Source organism: Haemaphysalis longicornis, unplaced genomic scaffold, assembly GCF_048455015.1.
Source record: "Haemaphysalis longicornis isolate Haplotype H1 unplaced genomic scaffold, Haemaphysalis longicornis Haplotype H1 scaffold_2, whole genome shotgun sequence".
NCBI classification, from domain to species: domain Eukaryota; kingdom Metazoa; phylum Arthropoda; class Arachnida; order Ixodida; family Ixodidae; genus Haemaphysalis; species Haemaphysalis longicornis.
This window is the reverse complement of record NW_027526295.1, coordinates 258,695,057-258,714,877: the sequence shown is the minus strand read 5'-3', so window position 1 is coordinate 258,714,877 and position 19,821 is coordinate 258,695,057. Positions and strand designations below refer to the sequence as shown.

The following is a 19,821-nucleotide window of genomic DNA, read 5'->3' as shown; positions in this document are numbered from 1 at the left end:
GCCGCAATAACGGTCTAAAGGCTCTGAAGACAAGCACATTCCTAATTTTGGCAAGCATTGTGTAGAACGGCAAACTGAGCGAGTTGATATTGTTACGTGGTGGAAGAAGTGATGAGGCGATACATGGTTGATGGGGAGTGGTCTATTTACAGAATGTACATGGCGGCCATAAGATAGCGGCACCCTTGTCGTTTTGTGCCTTGTACCATGGCAGTATGGGACATTGCCTGCCTATGTGTCCCATGACAACACCCCCCGGTCATGGGACGATATAATCACGGGACAGTATGGGATGGGATGTCGCGGTATAAGATGTCATGGGACTATATGAATTCATCATGGTATGAGTAACACGTGCACTCCTGTATATTTCTTGCCTCTGTTAATAGTAATGTAATGGTTCATAGTCTGCACTCATGTTGTCCATTTCTACTCCCAAAGTGTCTGTTTTGTGTGCAGGTTTTCATGATGACCACTGCATCACGCAGTTGCTCATCGTGAAAAACAAGTAATGTGTCAAAAGCAAGTGATGTAACACAAATCAGCATATGACGGACTGCTGTGATCATGGTAATTAAGGGGATACAAGAGACAAAAGCGCTAAAACTTTGATGATTTGGTCGCCTTTGTCACTCTTGCTGCCAAGTGAGAATGGGAGTAAAGGCTTTCTTCCAACAGTTGCGAACAGTTGCACACACAAGTGCAAGTCTACATCATTTCACGCAATCGTACTCGAGTAATGTTGCCCAGAGTGTTACCCTTGTTAGGTTTCCAATGAAAACATAACAAAGTAACATTTCATTAGAAACGTTTTACAGCATTTACTGGTGAAATTTTACAGCTGGTTGTCAGACTCAGCTTGTATTGTTTCATTCCACCTCTACCTAATTGTCTCACTTTAGCAGATCCTTTTCATGAAAGAAATGAGCCACTTTAAGCATGGCAATGCAACAGGCTTTAACAAGTAATTAATTTCTGGTGTCTGTCCCAGTCCTGCTTCATTGCATTCTGAGTAATATGCGCCACTTTTTTTTACGATTCGTATTCACTAGGGATGGGCGAATATAGATTTTGAGGTTCGAAGCGAATTCGAAGCGAATAGTGATTTGGTCGAATAATTTCGAATCGAATAGTTCGAATAGTGCACATTGCAAATCTTAAAGACAAATGAGCAACTTGTGACCTGACTAATGTACACATTTTTTCTAATAATTAGAACTCACGTAGGCACAGCATTGTGTAAAACTATTACCACTTGAACATTTATTGAAAAATCTTACACACAGCTTTCCTTTGCTGTATCAACAAGTTTTCATGAAGAAATGCCTGTTGCGCCACATGCTCTAGGTGCAGCAGTTTCCGCCGGCTGCTCATTCACAAGTTTAAGCGCCGCCTAGAAGCTCCGCTAAAAAAAGAAGTATTGTAGCCACTAGTATCCTCGGCCGTAGCCAAGCAAAGCGCAAGTGGCTGGCCGCCATTTTGAATAGGCTCGCTCAGTGCGGCGTACTGCCGCGCTGTGCGAGCCTATTCAAGATGGCGGCATGCCTATTCAAGATGGCGGCATGCCTATTCAAAATGGCGGCCTGTACAAGTCTGCTGGCTTGGTGCCGCTATGTTCGGAGCGGTGTCGTTTCAGAGCCGCCTTTTTTTTTTTTAACTTAAGTGTGCTGGCGGCCGAGAGCTCCGTCGAACCTCTAGGCAAGGCAGCAACTCGGCAGTGCCGGCACTGATAATAGAAATGTCCGCGTCGGTGGGTCTTGAGCCAAGCCTGGGGTAACTCTCGGAAAGCTTGACCGAAAAGCTTGGCTTTTAGCTGCCTATTCGGGAGCATCGAATAATTCGAAAATATCGAATACCTGCATTCGGATCGAAGCGAATAACGAATAGAGAGCTATTCGATCGAATATTCGACAATACCGAATATTCGCCCATCCCTAGTATTCACCCAACCCTTGCACTTAACCAATTAACTTTTTCCTTACGGTGCCATAGGCCATCGGACACTGAGTTCCGATGATTTCAGACGTCCCGCGAAAGCTCAAAACAACGCCTTACGGGCAATCAATGCCATCTGGCATGTTTATTGACAACTCCTTTTTCGATTTCATTATTGTTTGTTTACATTTCGCGTGCAGAGATGCCACCGAGAGTGATATTTGAACCCAAGACAGCGGCGAGTTGCGTGAAAATGGAGTCCACTTTATGGCGCGCTCCACAATGGCAGGCACTTCGGCAGCTGCAGCTGCCAGCAGAAATGATGACCCCAGCAACAATGTGGATTCGTCAGATTCTAGTTCTGATGAAGACGCTTCCATTCAATGGCCTCAGACTTCTACGGGTGCTGGAGGTAAGGTTCGTTTTTGACTTCGCACTGTATTTATAAATAAAACATGCTTCTTATCTGACGACTGCGGTATTACTTTCATGTGTAGGGTCTGGACAATGTGCAGCAGGGATATCTTGCCAAATACACCGCGCCGTATTGCGTTATTACTTTCAAGGTAGCCTGACATTCATGTCGGAGTAGCACTGCGGAGCAACGCGCCCCCCTTCTGAAGAGGGCTGGACTTTTTACCTTATTTTTTACCACTGAAGTGATGAAGATTTTGCGTGAGAACACAAAAAAACGTGATTGGATATATATTTTAGAGAGACTGCTACTCTCGAGTGACTTTGCGGAGTGGCGCAGCCATCAGGGCAGCTAGGTTGGCGGGCCCGCAAAAATCCAAAACTTGGTGTACAGCGTTGATGTATATATTGAATCATAGCTTATGAATAAAGAAACAACTTGCATATCTTATAATTCCTGAATTAATTTTCAGGCTCAGTACAATTGCTTTAATGTATTGTGTGTATACCTTTTTGTGCATATTATTCCTGTTTATTTGACCAATAAACTGTAAATAATTGTACCTTTCACAAAACTGCTGTTATGTGTTTGAAAGAGAAATCTACAAACTACAATTTCATGCATAGCAATGCTAAATGTGTTCACTAGCTCAAGAGAAAAAAAGGTTCGTGGAAGCACTCAAAGTCGGCCATTTTTCTGCCGTAATGAAAGAGTAAAGTTGGAATGATGCTGTAGGAGTTGATTGGTGGAAATTAACTCAATATCTTCATCTAATGAAAGCTCGTCTGACCTTGAATAATTTAGTAAATTGTACTGTCGGTATAACACTCGTGGAAAACATATGTAACTTTTCTTGGTTACATTAGATGTCCTAACGTGCTGTGAATTAGCACCATACCCAAATTCCTGCCTAAAACTTGTTCCATGTTTATACTTCAAAATAATATACAAATATACACCCACAAGTGTTGACAAACAGCATACAACCATTCTTCTCTTAGTTTCTTCACAACCCTACTGCAATAAAGTGAAAACGAACATCCCTGGGTGCTACAAGCTTCTGCATTCACATTAGCTTTGCTGTTGCTAAGGGATCATTTAATGAAGTTGAATTAATGCACAGCTCGAAGTACTTTTTCAAAATCTAGGCCAATACATTAGGATAAAGTTCAAAGTAGAACAAGTCTACATAATCAAACTAAGCACTGCAAACACAGTTACTTCATTGCACCAGAATGTCATGTTAAGGGTGCTGATTGTACATCAGTAACTCTACCTTGTCCAAAGTAACCCTTTGCACAAGGTATAGTAACTGCTGCAAGAGGATACCCAAGGTGTTTTAATTGCCACAGTTAAGTCGCTCAATTCTGGCATCTCGAGCACCGGTGAAGAGATACTTACAAGTGGAACGTTTCATTGTACTTCGGGGACCAGTTGTTGTTTTTGGACTTGGTGGCGTGCTTTCGTCGCCTCTCACTCAAGTTGGGTCCAATGATGTTGACTTCCACAAACGGACGGAACATGCTTGTGTTGGGCCACTTGATGTCGTTGGCAGCCACCACTACAGGTCAGGAGGGGGATAGGAAGGAACAGGAACACATGTAGTAGACATAATAAATGTGCAAATAGCAGACCCTCCACATCATAATCACAGAATCAATAAAATCGGTTTGAATACTTGCACATGTACACACCAGGCAAGGAAATTAATAATAGCATAAAATAAAACCACTAGGAGAAAACATTCTGCCCTCCACCTGGCACACAAAAAAGCAATGCAGATGGTTCTATTAGATTAGTAGAAGATTCAGTGAAATGTTGATGCATCTCATTAGAGCCAGCACTTATGTCAGAAACTGCATCATATTTATGAGTAATATTCAAAGCAAGCTTAAGTCCATGCTTTTTGAGAGACAATACGAATAGAAATAAATAAATAAAAATGATCATGTAAGGCCACGTGAAATGCCTATGAAACAAGTTTTGTTGAGAAACACTACTACTTTTGCTTACTTTGCCCTTGCATGTAGAACGTGGTCTCTAGAAAAGTAACTCACAGGCGTGAAGCGCAGACTATAAAATAGGGGGTGATTTTACGAGAGAACGCACATGCGTGGACATGCACACTTTTTTCCCCCCATATTTTTATGAGTTATGCGCAAGCCAGAGAACCGCTTAAAACTGCAAGCTGTTTTCCTCTAGCATGCGTACTTACCGCACGCTAGTTACCGCTTGCTAGTTACTGCAGTCGACACACCAAGAAAACTGTTTGCTTTATTACCCTGCTTTTGTATTTCGCTAAAAAAATGTAACGCTTCCAAAGGCACGCTTTTTGGCATGTCTTTGCCACAGGCGAAGTGGTGGTAGCGCTTATTCAGCGAAACATCAGAAATAAAAAAAGATTAAACACATGTATTTCTCCTTAAATGTCAAAGGTGGAAAAGTACCTGGTGTGGCCGCAGACTGTGAACAGACACTTTTTTATCATGGTGCGAAGCCAAAAAAGAAGTGCAACGTGTTTTTCAGCAGTACTGTTAACCCTTTTGAGAAGTCTATTTTCCTCAACTTTGAAAAAAATTGAAACCGGGTTTTTTTTAATTTTGATTTTTAAGGTTACTCTTCATTAGAAAAAGCACAGCAGTCAATCTTTTTTTAGCCTATATTTATATTTTTTCTAGACCAGCAATATTTTACAAATATGTTTTCAAATACCTGGTAGACATAACATATCACTTACAAGTTGGTCCCAATTACGGATTTGGAGATAGGGGGCATCAAAGTTAGCAACAATCTAGCGTTTTGATCTGTTTGTCATTTCGGTGTAGTTTTTGTTTTCAAATAAATTTTAAAACAATCAAACCTTGCCGTGTGCAAAGCCTCAAAGGTGGAAAAAGCTGCAGTCGCCGGAAATTACGCGTCGCCCGTGCCACCTTTGCAAATTTTTTTCTTGCAAAGTAGTACGCATGCTAGAGGACAACAGATTTCAGTTTTAAGCTATTCTCTGGCTTGTGCATAACTCATAAAAATATGGGTGGGAAAAAAAAAAAATGTGTGCATCCACACATGCTCGTTCTCTCGTGGAATCACCCTAGGACTGCTGCCATAAAATCACACTGCTGTTTACTGGCCAAACCCCGATGACTTAAACTTATGCATACGTAATGCTTAAACAACGATGCTTGGTCTAGGGTGTCAAGTATGAAAGAAACTGGCATGGGAACGCATGTAGGGTACCTTTCACGGTGATCTTGTGCTCTCCGGTGCCTGGGTGCATGAACAGGTCAACCTGAACCGACACTTCTCCAACACTGCCTTCCTCGGCGCTTGGTTGGTCTGAGAGAATACACGAGAAAAAAAAAGATACAATGGGTTGAGAGGGGAATGCAATGAGTTAGCTTCAGAGATCCTTAGTTGGGCCGAATTCCGGCACACATCATGAAACTCAACAGACTGATGGTGAAAAGGGCTACTGCTTGGCCCCGAGCTTGATCGTGGTTTCTAAAAGTTAAAGACGATTCTGCACTGGCCAAGAAGACTGCTTTCTCATCTGAACAGCTGCCACCAGCTGCTTGCTCACAGCTTGGTTATAGACACGCAAACCAATACAGTGTCACGCCGGGTGAAGCCACATCCTCAACCATTCCTCTATCAAGTACTCCTTGCTTCTTTGTCACTACTTCTGGGGCAGAGTGCAGGTCAAGACAAAAGGTGCAGAGAAGATGGACGGATGTAGTGCTACTCAACTAGGGTTGTTCGTTTTCAGGTAAAACCATATTTTACTCAATTTTCACACTCCAAACATGTTTTAGAAGAATCGGGTTAAACGCGATTTCTCCCCGAATCGACCTTTTCAAAGTAGTGATCTGCACAATCGTGTGCTGACGGTCCACCGTTCTCAGCCAGTGCTTGCTGGAAGCAAGCCCAAACACAGCTTTCGAACTCGTTGAGAACTGGCATGACTCTACCGGTCGCTACCCCAGGCTAGCTGACAAATGCAGCACTGATACTGTTGTGCCTAGCTAATTGAAGATGTGATGTTAACAGAACTTTCCCCCGGCTGAGATGCGTTAACCGATCGGACAGGTCTTGAGTGCAGACCGACATGTTGCGGATGCAGATGGTAATATATGTGCAAACAATCGATGACCACCTTTTTGTGAATAAGATGTTTCATTTCTTGGAGGTTATCAATGCTCGCTATTTTCATCATTACTGGTTAATTTCTAAACAAACGCAGAGAGTATTCCGGAGAGTATTTACCAGAAGAGCTTGATGTCTGCCCGTTTACCAACTTGAAAGAAACGCCAATTTTAACCCGTCAGAGTTAAGGAGCTCGTGATACCGTCTAAAATAAACTGATCATAGTACATACGTACTACATCTGTAGATTTAACCCGAAAAAATCCGAATTTCGGATTGGTTTTACAAAAAACCCCAATTTCTCTCCGATTATCAGTTTGAAAAATAGCACCCGATTTTTACCCCCCCCCCCCTGATTTTCAAAAAATATAAAACCCGAAAACGAACAACCCTGCTTTCAACTGGGCCAATAGGTACTACGGCGGGTAACAGCGCAAACTAGACGAAAACACGAAAAGGGAGAGACACAAACAAGCGCTTCGTGTTTGCGTCCAGTTTTCGCGCTGTTACCCGCCATGGAACAGTACCAACTAGCCCAGCTTACAACAGTCCTGCAATAGGTACTGCTGGGAAATGCAGCTCTGACTAGTCCTATACAGTGAACCCTAGCTCATTGACTGTCCCTCAGTCGGGGATAAGGAGGCCCTGCCAGGGGCCCGAAGAGGAGGCGTGCATGCCCGCTCACCCTGCTTGGTCTGTGTGGAGACGAAGGTCTTGATGAGCGTGTCGGTGGTCTGCGTGTAGAGGGAGAGTGCGTACCGCAGGCTCTGCAGCTCGGGGCTCTTGTCCAGGAAGGTCTTCTTGAGGCCGTTGCCGCCCGCATGGAAGTACTGCTTGATGGTGTCCAGCGCAACGTCCAGCACCGCGCACTGCTTGGGCGTCAGGTTCTTCTCCACCTCCTGCACCGGGAGAGGAGCAACAGTCGTTCTCTCGATCTGCTTCCCGAGGAACGTCGGTGTCTCAGATTTGCTCGGTTAAAAAAAAAAGAAGAAAAACTTTTTTAATTTTTAGATTTAAAGGGCCATGAAGACAAAATACGATTTCATGTCATTGAAGAGACTGCTGTGTCCCGATAACAGTCACACCAATTTCATCACAAACTTAAAACAAATGGTCGACATATTAAACTCCCCAGCCACATTCCGACGATTCCGCGACAATGTCACAAAATCTTGTTTGTGTGATTGGCGGCCGCCAAGCTAAGCTACCGCCAAGTAACATGACTGGACGATTGCAGGGGGGCCCTAGTTGTGTTTGATCGCATCACTCGAATGCTAACGTGCAGTTGACACAGTGATAACTGTGTTTTTAGTTCTCGCCCATATTACGCGACTCCTGCCCATGTTACATAACTGTAGTGCAAAATTTGAAAGTTGTTTAAGTTGTATTTTGTCTTCATGGCCCTCTCAACGTGTTGGAGCTCTCTTCCATGGTTATGAGGTGTGCCATAGCAGAGGGATACACATTAATTTGGACCGCCTGGGGACTTGAATGTGTGCCGCAATCTCGACGCATGGGCGTTTCCATTTCTCACCTCTGTCGCAAAAATGGCTGCCATGGCTGGGATTGAACCTGCATACCCATGCTCAGCAGCAGTGAAAGCTGATGACAACCCCCCGTTCTGGCAGAGAGCAAAGTGACAAATTTCCTCCTGTAAACACCACCAAGGTTGTGCTGAAGCACTCAAAAATGGCAGCATGAACTGTTCTTAAAATATCTTGCCGAAGCATTCTTATAATCCTTATTACATATATACACTGAAAAAAAAAAAATACAGAGACAGTAAATGCAAGAAACAATACCATAATTTGGTTTCTGAGTTTAACGCGTAGTTGCTTACTCCGTTCTGCTATTTGCATCACAATAAACAGGATCTATTACGTCCCTTGTGAAACTTACCTATCAACTATCCAGCTTCTACTGATGCAGGTATCCATAAGGCTATCGCAACTTTTTACCCCAAAATTTTCTTGTGGCACGAGAGGATTTTTTTAAAGGTTTTCTACGCTTAAAGGGACAGACAACCGATTTTGTCGAGTATATATTCTCTATCCCCAATGAAGGGGCATCAATTAAAGCACCTTCACGAGAAGCGGTTTTGCTGATACTAACGCCCTAGAACTTTTTAAATCGAAATTTTTAGATATAGAGCTGTATGTTTCCTCCCAAAAATAATGCTGGCAACCATGACATACAGTAGCGTGGCAACATACTTTTGTCTGTATGCGAAATGAAAAGCGATATATAAAAAAATTGTTTTGAGCTAAAAAAAGTGTGAATCGCAGGATTTTTTATTCCTTTTTTTTTTTAATTCACCAGTCTATTTCGCACGCAGGATCCATCTGTTGAGATGCACGATAGGTAGAATTTGGCTTCACGCATGCTTCACGTTGTGGATGTCGGAAGTTCGATTCTCCCAAGGCGCGTCCTTTTTCTTTTTTTAAGCTGCCGTTGGCGTATTTGGAAACTGAAATCGAATATTTTGGCAGAACAAACGCTCCTGAGTTAGGCAGAATCGTCAAAGCTCCTTCACTGGGTCTGTTTACTAAACGCTGCCGCTGATTCTGGGCATGATCAGTTAGCCACACTGAGAGAAACCCAGCAGCGGCAGCCGGTGTGTCTTAAAAATTTTCAAAATACTAATGTTTAAAAATACATATACAGTTAAACCTCGTTATAACGAGACGGGCTATAACGAAATAATGGATATAACGAGCAAATCGTAATTCCCCTTGAAAGTCCCCATAGAAACCAATGTATTTAAAACCTCGTTTTAACGAGGTAAAATTTCCCCGTTACGGGATATAACGAACAAATTTCGTTGAGAAATCAAATTTTGAGCTAATTTTACAACAGTGCGCAACGCGGATTTGAGACAGTGCGTGACGCGGCAACTGTATTAGCAGTTCAAAACTCCCGCCACGCGCGCGAAGCTGGCTGGCGCGCCATGACGCTGCGCCCGCGAAGCCCCCACCCTCCTTTCGCTGCGCACGGCATGCAGACAATGGGGCCCTTCGATTTACAGCGTCGGACTCACTGCGGGCTCCCCGAGAAGCAGTCGACGTTCGATTTTCCCAGGTATACCTATGGCTTCGGGGAATCTGCGGACTATCCGCGGTGAGCCCGAGAACCCCAATGCACACGGCGCGCGTGGTTGCGTCGCCTCCGTCTCCCTCCTCCTCCTCCCCTGTTCGTATCGCCGACATCGCTGCGTAGTTGTGTGTGCGTGGGTTTTGGCAGTCTTCAGCCTTATCTTTTATCATCGTACTGCCGGTGTGATTCCAACAACGCGAGTGCGACAGGCGGGAAGCGAAAGCGAAAGACTATCACCCTTGAACAGAAGACGGCTATGATAAAAGCCGTCGCATCGGGCGCGAAGGAAGGTAAGGTGGTAAGGTGCACTCCGTGGTAAAATGGCAAGAGAATGACGTGTGGACGAGTACGCTGTCCAGCATCGTGAGCAACCGAGAGTCCATCGTCAGCGCTGTTGCACATGGCTTGAAAAGAAGCGCTAAGGATGGCGTCGGAGGTACAGATGCGGTGGACGTATGGCGTCGCTACTTCGGCGTGCACGAGAGCGGCGAAGATGGCGTGAACGTAGCGGCTGCAGCTGAGGGAGCCATCGCTCGCATCAGGAAGGTGCATCAATGTCGAATTACGGACTTCTTCGTAGCCAAGTCTGTTTGAAATACGAGTTTTGAACTGCAATAAAATAGGTTCGTGACTTTTCCTTTTTGCCTCCGGAATGTGTTTATTTTACTGACTATCGCCGTGCAGCAAGATGCTATTTCGCCCGCTTTTTGTTTTAGGTAACTACAATGCATAATATTTGCAGTAAATGTCGGCTACGGCTATAACGAAATATTGGCTATAACGAGCAAATCGCGGCGCCCCTTCAATTTCGTTATAACGAGGTTTAACTGTAGTACAATTTAAACTTATACAAATACTTGTGTTAAAAGGTTTTCAATAAGCGAATAAACGTTTCAGCAGTTACAGTAGCTGCTAGGTTTGCAGGTCACGTGACCGGGACACATATTGCAGTGCCAAGTTTCGACACTACGAACCGCCACCCTTCCAATTTTAGAAAGTTTGCTGCCAATTAAAATTACTTCTGCCAATTTGTTTATAAATTGCTTGTTGTTACCAGGCTATATAAAACGCTAGCTTTCATTTGAGCTAGAGAACATATACGCGACAAAATCGGTTGTCCGTCCCTTTAATCGAACCAAGCAATTATGTGGCACGTGATTTATTTGGGTGATAACACAGTATAGTCAAGTGTGATTAGGCCAGTGGTTGGCACAAAGAGGAAGAGTGGTCAGGAAAGGTAGACAGAGAGAAGCGCACAATCAGAGCAGCATGTTTAGCTAAAGCGGAAAGTTAGACAAGATGGTGACAATTGAATTCATCGTGCTAGCGAACACCGAACAGGACTAAGTGAAGAATGGACAAAGTGCACGCTAGATGGTGTGTTTCATCTCTTCTTCAGTTACTCCTGTTGATGTCCACCAGCACAATGGATTCCTTAGTGCATTCAGAAAATGGAGGGGGGGGGGGGGAAGAGGGATGTCTCACCATGACACCCAGAGTAGGGAGCTTGTTGGCGGCAACGTGATTTCGGAACAGCCGTGACACGTCTTCAATTTTGGCATTGGGCAAGTTTGGAAGGATCATCTGCAGAGGTTCAGAGACAGCCGGCATGCAAGGAGCGAGAATGGAGCAGCGAAGACAGAGACAGCAGAAGAAGCTCTCCTCAGAGAGTGAGCAAAGCACATTCGAAAGTGGAGCTGAAAGAAGTGGCAAGAGTCGGAAAAAGGAAATAAAACGAGGGAGGGCTGTTTTCTCATTGCTGTTGTCAGAGTGGACACAGTTGTCACCTGCTGAGAGCACAGTCATTATTTTTCACCTCACTGTTTGTGCATGTTGCATGAATGATACATTTGGCAAAAAAGAGAAGAAAAGGGGACAGTCCGGGTGGTATGAAGCCTGGCATTCTTTCCTTGTGCAGACCCATTTGCATCATCTTTTACATTGTTCCGGCAAATTTTCTTGTTAATGAGTAGAAATGCATGCTAGTGGGTTAGTACGAAATTAAGTGGAATGGCAGACAGCCAATGCAACTCAACTTTCTTGTTAATATAAACATATAATCACACCAGCAGAGCTCTCACATATGAAGTCAAAACTTCACTATGAGAGCATGCATGTTGTGGCTGGAGTGGTGATTTGTGTGTGAAGTACAAGTATCTCAAAAACCACACTCAATGTGTTCATTACTGGTGATGCTCACTTCAACCTAAGCATGCACATATTGCAACTGGTAACCATACATGCTCTTCACATTATATTCACAATTTTAATATTGAAGAGTGACAAACCATATGTTATTTTGTAGCTAATAGCATATGCCTTCTGTAAAGCCCATTTAAGGGAATGCAAAAAAAGAAAGAAAAAATGGATAGCACCACTTGCTACAGACAACATAGCAGTAGACAAAACAGGAAAGCTTCTTACGTTCTTCTCTCCCATTGGCGGAAGCACTACTGTCTTCTCCATAGTGTGCATCACAATCTTCCAGAGTTCCTGAACACACACACAAAAATGTCATCAATTAAAGTTGTTTTTACGACAAAAGCAAATAGCATTTCACAGCATTAACTACGCAGGTTTTGAGCCCAAAGATGGGGCAGAAAATTTTCTAGATCGTAAAGTTGGAGCTGTATGTGAGTCATTTGCCAGCCGGAATGGTCTAGCAATTTGTATGAAGCAAGTTCAAACTTTATTCACTTTCGGATGTGCTGTCAACTGCCATCATGAAGGAAGGGGAGGGGAGAAGCACAAAAGACGTACCTTGAGCAAACGCTTGAGCACGGTGCGCTCGCAGACCTGCGCGAACATGGACAGCTTTCCGTCGAGGATGTCCATGAGCGGGTGGAGCACGTGGTCTGCCTCCGCGGTGACCTCGTTGCGCTGGGACGTTTGGTTCATGGAAACCTGGCCGCTGCCCTTCACTCCCGCCAACAGGGAGCTCAGCTCGCCCATGCTCTGCTTGATGGTCGGCTCCAGGCTGGGGCAATCACAATTGGCACACGGCTCAGCACGGTGGAAAAGGGAAGAAGAGCTGCTGCAACTACGAGCCGTCACAGAGACTCACCTCGTAGCAAAAACTATGCTAAGGTCGTCCAAAACACCATTGAGGGACTGCTGGAGCTCTTTGAGTATGTTACTAGCATCAGCTTCAAGCTACAGAAGAAAAAGGGGAGAAAGCATTGCATGACACGTATTCCACCATAACAAACTGCGTGAACTGCTCTCTGACCCCTTTCTTTTAATTTTCAAGTAAACTTTGTGAAACTTGTCAGCCTTGGTGCTTTGTACCCACTGATTTCAAATATGCCATTATTTTTTCAGCTGGTCAATTAGTACCCAAGATACTTAAAGATAATAAGCCCTTTTTGGTCAAACAATAGACAAAACAATGTTAGTTAAAAACTGTAATCTTTATGTTTTCCAATACTATGAACCCTGGTGAATGCAATATTCAAAGCAGTTTTTTTTTATGCATCGCTTGGAACTAATTTTACAGCTCATTAAACTTTGGTGTTTGAAATGGGCACTCAAAATGGTTCCAATTGCCACTGCTGCCACCAAAGTTTAATGAGCTGTTTCCAAGCAATTCATCAAAAAAACTGCTTCGATTATTGCACTCACCAGGGTTCATAGTATTGGAACATATAAAGATTACAGTTTTACGACCAACACTGTTTTGTCTATTATTTGACCAAAAAGGGCTAATTATCTCTAATTATCTTGGGAACTAATTGACCAGTGAAAAAAAATAATGGCATATTTGAAATCAGCGAGAAAAAAGCAGCGAGACTGACAAGTTTCACAAAGTTTACTTGAAAATTAAAAGAACTTGTTTTTCGACCAGTGTCCCCTTTAGGAAAAACATTGTACTGGCACAAGGGTAGCTATAATGCATAGCCAATGGCACATCCTGCGTGGCCACACAGCAGAATGCTTTACATGTATCCTGTACATGCATCTGCCATTTTGTAGTACAAGAGGGGGAGAATTCAGTGAAAAAGATGGCATGGAAAGTTGAGCTCCCACCACAACCTCCTTTAGTGTTGACATCAGCAAAGTTTGGAAGCGTCTATTTGAACTTCGGGTATATGCATGCTATGCTTCTAGTCTGAAAGTTTCCACATTTCAAAGTGAAACTGCTATGGAAGCAAGCTGTCGACAAGAATGCTTACCTTCTCTCCTCCCATGGATTCAAAAAGCTTCTCAAGTTGCACCCTTAGTTGCTGAATATTGTTCATCAAAATGCAAGCCTGAAAACACAGAGGAAGAATCCAGCATGAGATTTGAGTGTAGTCAACATACTGTATGGCATCTTTATCATAAAAACTACACAAATTTGGAGAATTGTCTGCTAATGCAGGAACAGTCTAATGCCACTTCTCAAGTTCACCAAGCGTCTAATTTCCTTGGTGGCACGTCAACCCAGACAAAGTTGTTTCCTACGTTTTTTGCTTATTTAAAAGTTAATTGCGTGAGGGTGTTGTATTAATACATCTTTGTGATTTCACAACTTTTATCTCCATTTTTTTAAATTAATCGCGAGAGAGTGCTAGAATAGCTACAGCTTTGTAATTTCGATTTCAGCCTTTTGTTTTTGCATATATTTTTAGTAAACCACATGAGGGTGCTGAATTAGGTAGGCCTTTGCAGTTTCATTACTTCCTTTCAGTTTTCTTGCCTTCTTGTTTTTTATGCTTCCTGTGACAGAAGATGATTGCCAAATTTGGCTATCACTAGCCAAATTGAGTGACTACATATTTCGTTTTGTTGTGTTCCTTACATTTTTGTTAATATTTGTTTGCTTTTCTTCCAATGATCTACATTTCCAGTCTCATAAAGGTTACATGTCTGAACTTCGGGCATTACTCAGTTCGCGAAAGTCGGCAAAGAAAACTTACGCCTTAACAGAGTAAAGACTCACTTAACACCATGCCCTTTTGAAGCCCTATTTTAATTCAAGCACTTGGCTGTAGTCTTTAAATACCAGAGTAGTTCCAAATGTGCTAGGGTTCACGAGTGTGGTTCAACAAGGACTATGACGCAGGGTGTATATTATAGAAGGGTTGATGAGAAGCATGACAAATGCATAATGACAAGAGGCATGAGCAGGAATGAATCAGGGAATAAATCAGCAGCCCAATGAGGAGCTTCATGAGGAAAGGGAAAATCCTTCACCACAACTTCATACCCTACTTGATATAGGTATCCTCCGCGTTACGCGTAGAATTTTAGGCCAAAAAGCACTGAAGGCTGCATTTGAGAAGCCATGAAGTCATTCTGATCCTTATCACAAATAATGGCTTCATCGCTAGCGGGAGAATCAGAACATCATCCTGCTTTTCACAACCAGAAATGCCGAACACACAGATAGACAGAGTTTTTTTAAATAAGCTTTAACACCTCCAGCTACAGAATGTACCGTATTTTCGCGGGTATAACCCGCCCTTCGTGGGTATAACTCGCCCCTGCATATAATCCACACCCCCACTATCGGCACGCCGGAAAAGAAAAAAAGAAAAAAAATCCTCGCATATTGCCTGCACATTTGATACAGGAAAGGCTGCACCAAAGCTACTGCTCAAGCAGCACATCACATACTATGTAGGCAGAAAAAGCGTATATTTAGCAAGTAGAATACAGGGACTGAAAGGTGAAAGTCACAGTTCACTCAGTGTCACTGCTCTCGCTAGAGCTATCACTTGAGCCTCACTTGAGCCTCAGTCCTCAGTGTTGTACACAGTGTCATCTTCACGACACAACTCTCATTGCCGTGAAGCTCCACTAAAGGAAAAACCCTGTGTATTATCCGCACCCCTACTCTGCCACTGAAAGTTTCGCACTTTTGGTGCGGGTTATACGTGCGAAAATACGGTATGACATTCACTTTCTGTGACTCATTGCATTCCTCACAAAAGAGAGGACCTGAGCTTTTTTTTTTTCTTTCCATAAGTGGCCGTTTATTCGTACTGCACACGAGATATTTTGTCATTTGTTAGTTTGCTAATGATGTTTCTGCAGGCTTTTTTACACACACTGGCCCAAATATTTTAAGCCTTTCCAAACACATGTCCCATTTTTGAGTACATAATTTACATAATTACAAACTCTGCATTAAATGGAACACTAGTGGCTTGTATTACTGAGTCTTGTATTGCTGAGCCTGAGCCTGAGTCTGTCTAAATGTCGTACTGGAACTGAAGCAATTTATATTATCTTATCTCTTTAACGTAACCCCTTGAGATAGTGCTTGCTGGCCTGTACAAATGATCTACATGAACATCATTGCATTGTGCAAGAATTGGCAATATGTGGGAACTTAACTAAATCTGGTGTATGATCCATTTGCCAGAAACACTAAGAACACAGGCAAGTGCGGTGTAGCTATGCTGACAAAGTTTTTCAGATAAATAGTGCCACTATTCATGCCCATGCCCTCAACTCGGCTAGTTCTTTTGTGTGAATCACAGCCAGTATTCACTCATTGTGGGTAAACGAAATGAGTGCTGTTACAAAACAATATGACTAAATGAGACAGATTAGAGCACAACATGCCATCTCCAAGCAGAGTTTGAGTGTCAAAAACCTGCCAGTTTAGGAAAATAAATGTTTCAAGCGACATAAACTCCTCCTACAAGAGACCAAGTACTTATTACAGACCGCCAAAAGAGGCGCTACAGAGTGCATGCAAGATTTGGTATGCTCACAGTTTTCTCCTGCAGAACGTAGTTTGGAAACTCCTTCTTGACGATGTCAGCATACGCCGTCAAAACTTTCACAATTGTCTGCATATGCGCACAAAAAGAAAAAAAAGAAGACGAGGAATAAAAAAACGGGCATCTCTCAATTACACTTTGGCTAAGTGACCATGGCTTGCACGCACGTGACCGATATCACGGAGTATCTCACCTTGGCAAAGCGCTTCATGTAGCGCTTCACAAGCTCAGGATCTGGGCACTCTAGCTTGCTAATGACGTCAAAGCACTGTGTGAGTTGTGTAAAAACGTCTACCACGGAATTGGAAAAAAGGGCATGCTCCGAACTCTGCAGGAACTGCAAGAAGAAAAGACAATGGGCAACACCACGTGATTAGCTTGACGAAAATGCACGCACAAATTTATTAAGATGCAACAGGGTTCAAATAACTACACGTCTTTCAAATATGTCAGTTACTTCAAACACAGCACAGCCCCCTATTGAGACGACTAAGTTACAGCATGCACGAACATTGAGTTTCTCCTGGTTAGCCCTCAAAAGGTTTCATTGCGGTTTGGGGTAGGTGCAGTTTAGTTGGTGGCGATTCAAATTTCCACATTCCTTACTTTATTTGCTATGGAAGCCATGACATTGGCTACATATTATTGTCTAATAATATAGGGATATTTTTTTTAAACCTGTGCATAGACATCGCAACACAGTACCTGAGAATGGTGCATTATGGTATGGTCCACTTACGCCATCTTTTTTGTCACGTAGGAAGGCACTGTGGAGGTATTCTAGAGAAACATCATCATTCTCATTGAGCCATTGCATCACAAAAGGTTCAAACAACCTGAAAAGATAAAGATTAAACATGAGCCCCTGCACATATCGCTAAAATTTGAACTCGTGATGAAAATCTCAGGGCAATGACGTTAACGGCAAGCATTAAAGGGGTCCTGAAAGGCGCTTTGAGCACAATAAATGAACAAGCGCAATCGTTAGGTTGGGTGGTCAATGCCATCTGTGCCAAGTATAACTTTTTTATGTGCAGCGAAAAGCTCCCACGTTCGTTGTAAAGTCTGTTGCCGCGTTCCCACACTTTCCTGTGTGTTTTTGGGCTCCGCCATTCCGACGCATGAATGTCATCGATTCTCCTATGTGTGTCGTGAAGCAGAAATCCTGCTATTGGATGACTTTTTCTTGCACTTCAAGAAAAGAGAAGCGCTGTCTGCTCAGCACCAACGGGTCGCAGTGGCACCTTTGGTTAATTGCGTGATCTTCCGGCGTGGTGTGGAAGCGTAAAAGTCCCGCCCCATTCCTCCGGTCAGCTTTTCCAGTCGTGAGCCTACTGCAGGCTTTATAAGTAGAATAATAATAAAACGGCACAAATAGAATGCAGAAAGTCAGAATTCCCCATTCCAGAACGATGCTGAGGCACAGAATATCGCAGTAGCAGACGACGCGTGCAACCAGATGTTCTTGCAGATGTCACCAAGAAGTGAGGCATCATGGGTAGTAACGCTCGCGCGGGGCGCAGAGATGAATGAAACAAGGGGGAATTCCGGCATGAGTGAAAATGTGATGTTTTGATTTGTAATAATTCCACTAATACTGATCACTTTAACAAAATTCTTGAAGGAAATGACTACTAGGACATTGATTTACCTGAAAATGTGAACATCCAAGTATTGGCAAAACCCATTTCAGGGCCCCTCTAACACTGGTGTGCCCTAGGTGAATTTAAACATGCATTGCCTAGCTAAATTCTTGACGACAAACACAGAGCAATTACCTACAGGCTTTCTGCAGATTTGTCACCATACTTACATTTTTTTTTCTCTGTATGTATTACAAAATTTTTCTGCCTGATAAGATTAGTGTAAATTTGTAAACAGCTGACAATCCCAGACCCAAGCTATTGCTTTCTTTTTAATTGCCTCCTGAACCTCCATCTTTATTTTTAAGCTGTTTTGAAAAGCTCACAGTGTAGTGTCTGGATATTTTACTCTCAGTCACAGAGGAATGCAGTGTGGAAGTGGTTTTCAGAGGAACACCATTTTTCACGTGTTCTTCCGTTTCTTTGCAGCACCGCATCCTAGGTCCTGGCAATTTTCATGGCACAATTTGTAGGGAGTGTCAGTGTCTTCCTTTCTCTATCCTGGATAAAGCTACTGCCAACATACATAAGAAAAGTTTGACTGAAAATGACGCGGTGCTTCAGACGCAGTACTCACGAAGCATATTCAGGCACCGTGTCTTTATAGGGGGGAATGTCCTTGATGTAGTTGTTGTAGAACCACTTCACCTTGAAATGGAGGTTCATGTAGGCTGAACTCTTGCACAGCCTTAGCTGCTCATGCTCTGTGCGATGAGACAAAAGAGGGAAGGATGTTGAGGACATAGTTGCGCCTTCTTAGGACTGTACAGCAGGCAGGGAGGCAAGGCAACTGCAAGGGTGTGCATGACCAATATCTACTATACTGACACACTTTTACAAATACCCAATTTTTAAAGTACCATAAGCATTGGTGGCAAATCAAGAAGAGCAATGATGTTGCGGGACGAATGCTGACAAAGGGGCTGCTGCAGAACATATCCAAGGGGAACAAACATACATGTGGGTGCCTGACACGCAACGTCAATAGTACTCACCTAATTTTAATTCTTGGCAAAAGAAAATCGCAAAGCCCATGTGAATAGTGGATTTTGCTTCAAAGTGAATAATAATTTTGTCCGAGTGGTTTCGAACTGAATAGAATATTTTAGAACCAAAGCAAGACATTTGCAATGGCCAGAATGAAAACTGAAATTTTGAATGTGTCTACAAAAGTAAGCACCAGTAACTGGTACACATGAAAAAAAAAGAATAGGAAGGCTAAGAGCTCTGTAAAATCTTTTCTATAGCATAAAACAAGCACAGCAACTCAGTACAACTGACTAATAAGCTCCTTGCTGTTCTATTTTCCCGTCAACTAAGCACATTCTTGTAGCATGGCTTTAGTGGCCCTAATATATAATTCTTAACCTGTTTTCAACCTGTTGCCGTTTTCTTTCTGTGCTCCTTCGAAGAGCGTACTAGAGAGAGGGGTCCGGACAGCCCCACTGTGGCAAGTCAACTGCTAGGGGGACACATCATATGGACTCCTTTATTACATGCTAAAAAGCCTACCTCCCAACTTCATTGTTGTTTGATCTTCAATGATTTGTGCACTGGGAGCTAACGGAAGAAACATTTAGGGTGAATCAATGTTTACGGTAAATATCGAACAAGGAAGTAGGGCTATAAGCTGACAAAAGCACATCTCTATCTTTGCAACCTTCTCCTTTTTTTAGCTAATGGAGACATTTGAGAACTCCGAACCTGAACACACCCGCAATTGCCGAGCCTCTCTCCCGCTTCACAGAACCACACCACAAGACAAGAAAGAGCAGCCGAGAAAGTCGAGACAGCGCAACTAGGAGCTCCTCTATTGACATTCCATCTTTCCAGAGTAGAAAGAGACGTGATCAGGGATGCAGCACAAGACACGCCACCAGCC

The 19,821-nt window shown here is 43.2% G+C and overlaps 1 protein-coding gene across 5 annotated transcripts in view; it reads right to left on the bottom strand.

Moving 5' to 3' along the window:
• LOC144170477 (protein unc-13 homolog B-like) overlaps positions 1–19,821 on the bottom strand; it is a 343,140-nt gene that overhangs the window by 4,141 nt on the left and 319,178 nt on the right. For 4 of the 5 annotated variants that reach the window (XM_077700308.1, XM_077700307.1, XM_077700305.1 and 1 more), the window contains 12 exons: positions 18,517–18,643; positions 17,036–17,132; positions 16,490–16,633; positions 16,288–16,365; positions 13,756–13,833; positions 12,648–12,736; positions 12,344–12,560; positions 12,008–12,076; positions 11,069–11,167; positions 7,176–7,389; positions 5,585–5,683; positions 3,752–3,911 (listed from right to left, as the gene is read on the bottom strand). In XM_077700308.1, coding sequence (XP_077556434.1) covers positions 3,752–3,911; positions 5,585–5,683; positions 7,176–7,389; positions 11,069–11,167; positions 12,008–12,076; positions 12,344–12,560; positions 12,648–12,736; positions 13,756–13,833; positions 16,288–16,365; positions 16,490–16,633; positions 17,036–17,132; positions 18,517–18,643 — 1,471 coding nt within the window. The remainder of the gene's footprint in view (positions 1–3,751; positions 3,912–5,584; positions 5,684–7,175; positions 7,390–11,068; positions 11,168–12,007; positions 12,077–12,343; positions 12,561–12,647; positions 12,737–13,755; positions 13,834–16,287; positions 16,366–16,489; positions 16,634–17,035; positions 17,133–18,516; positions 18,644–19,821) is intronic. The other variant, XM_077700306.1, reaches the window with a different exon arrangement.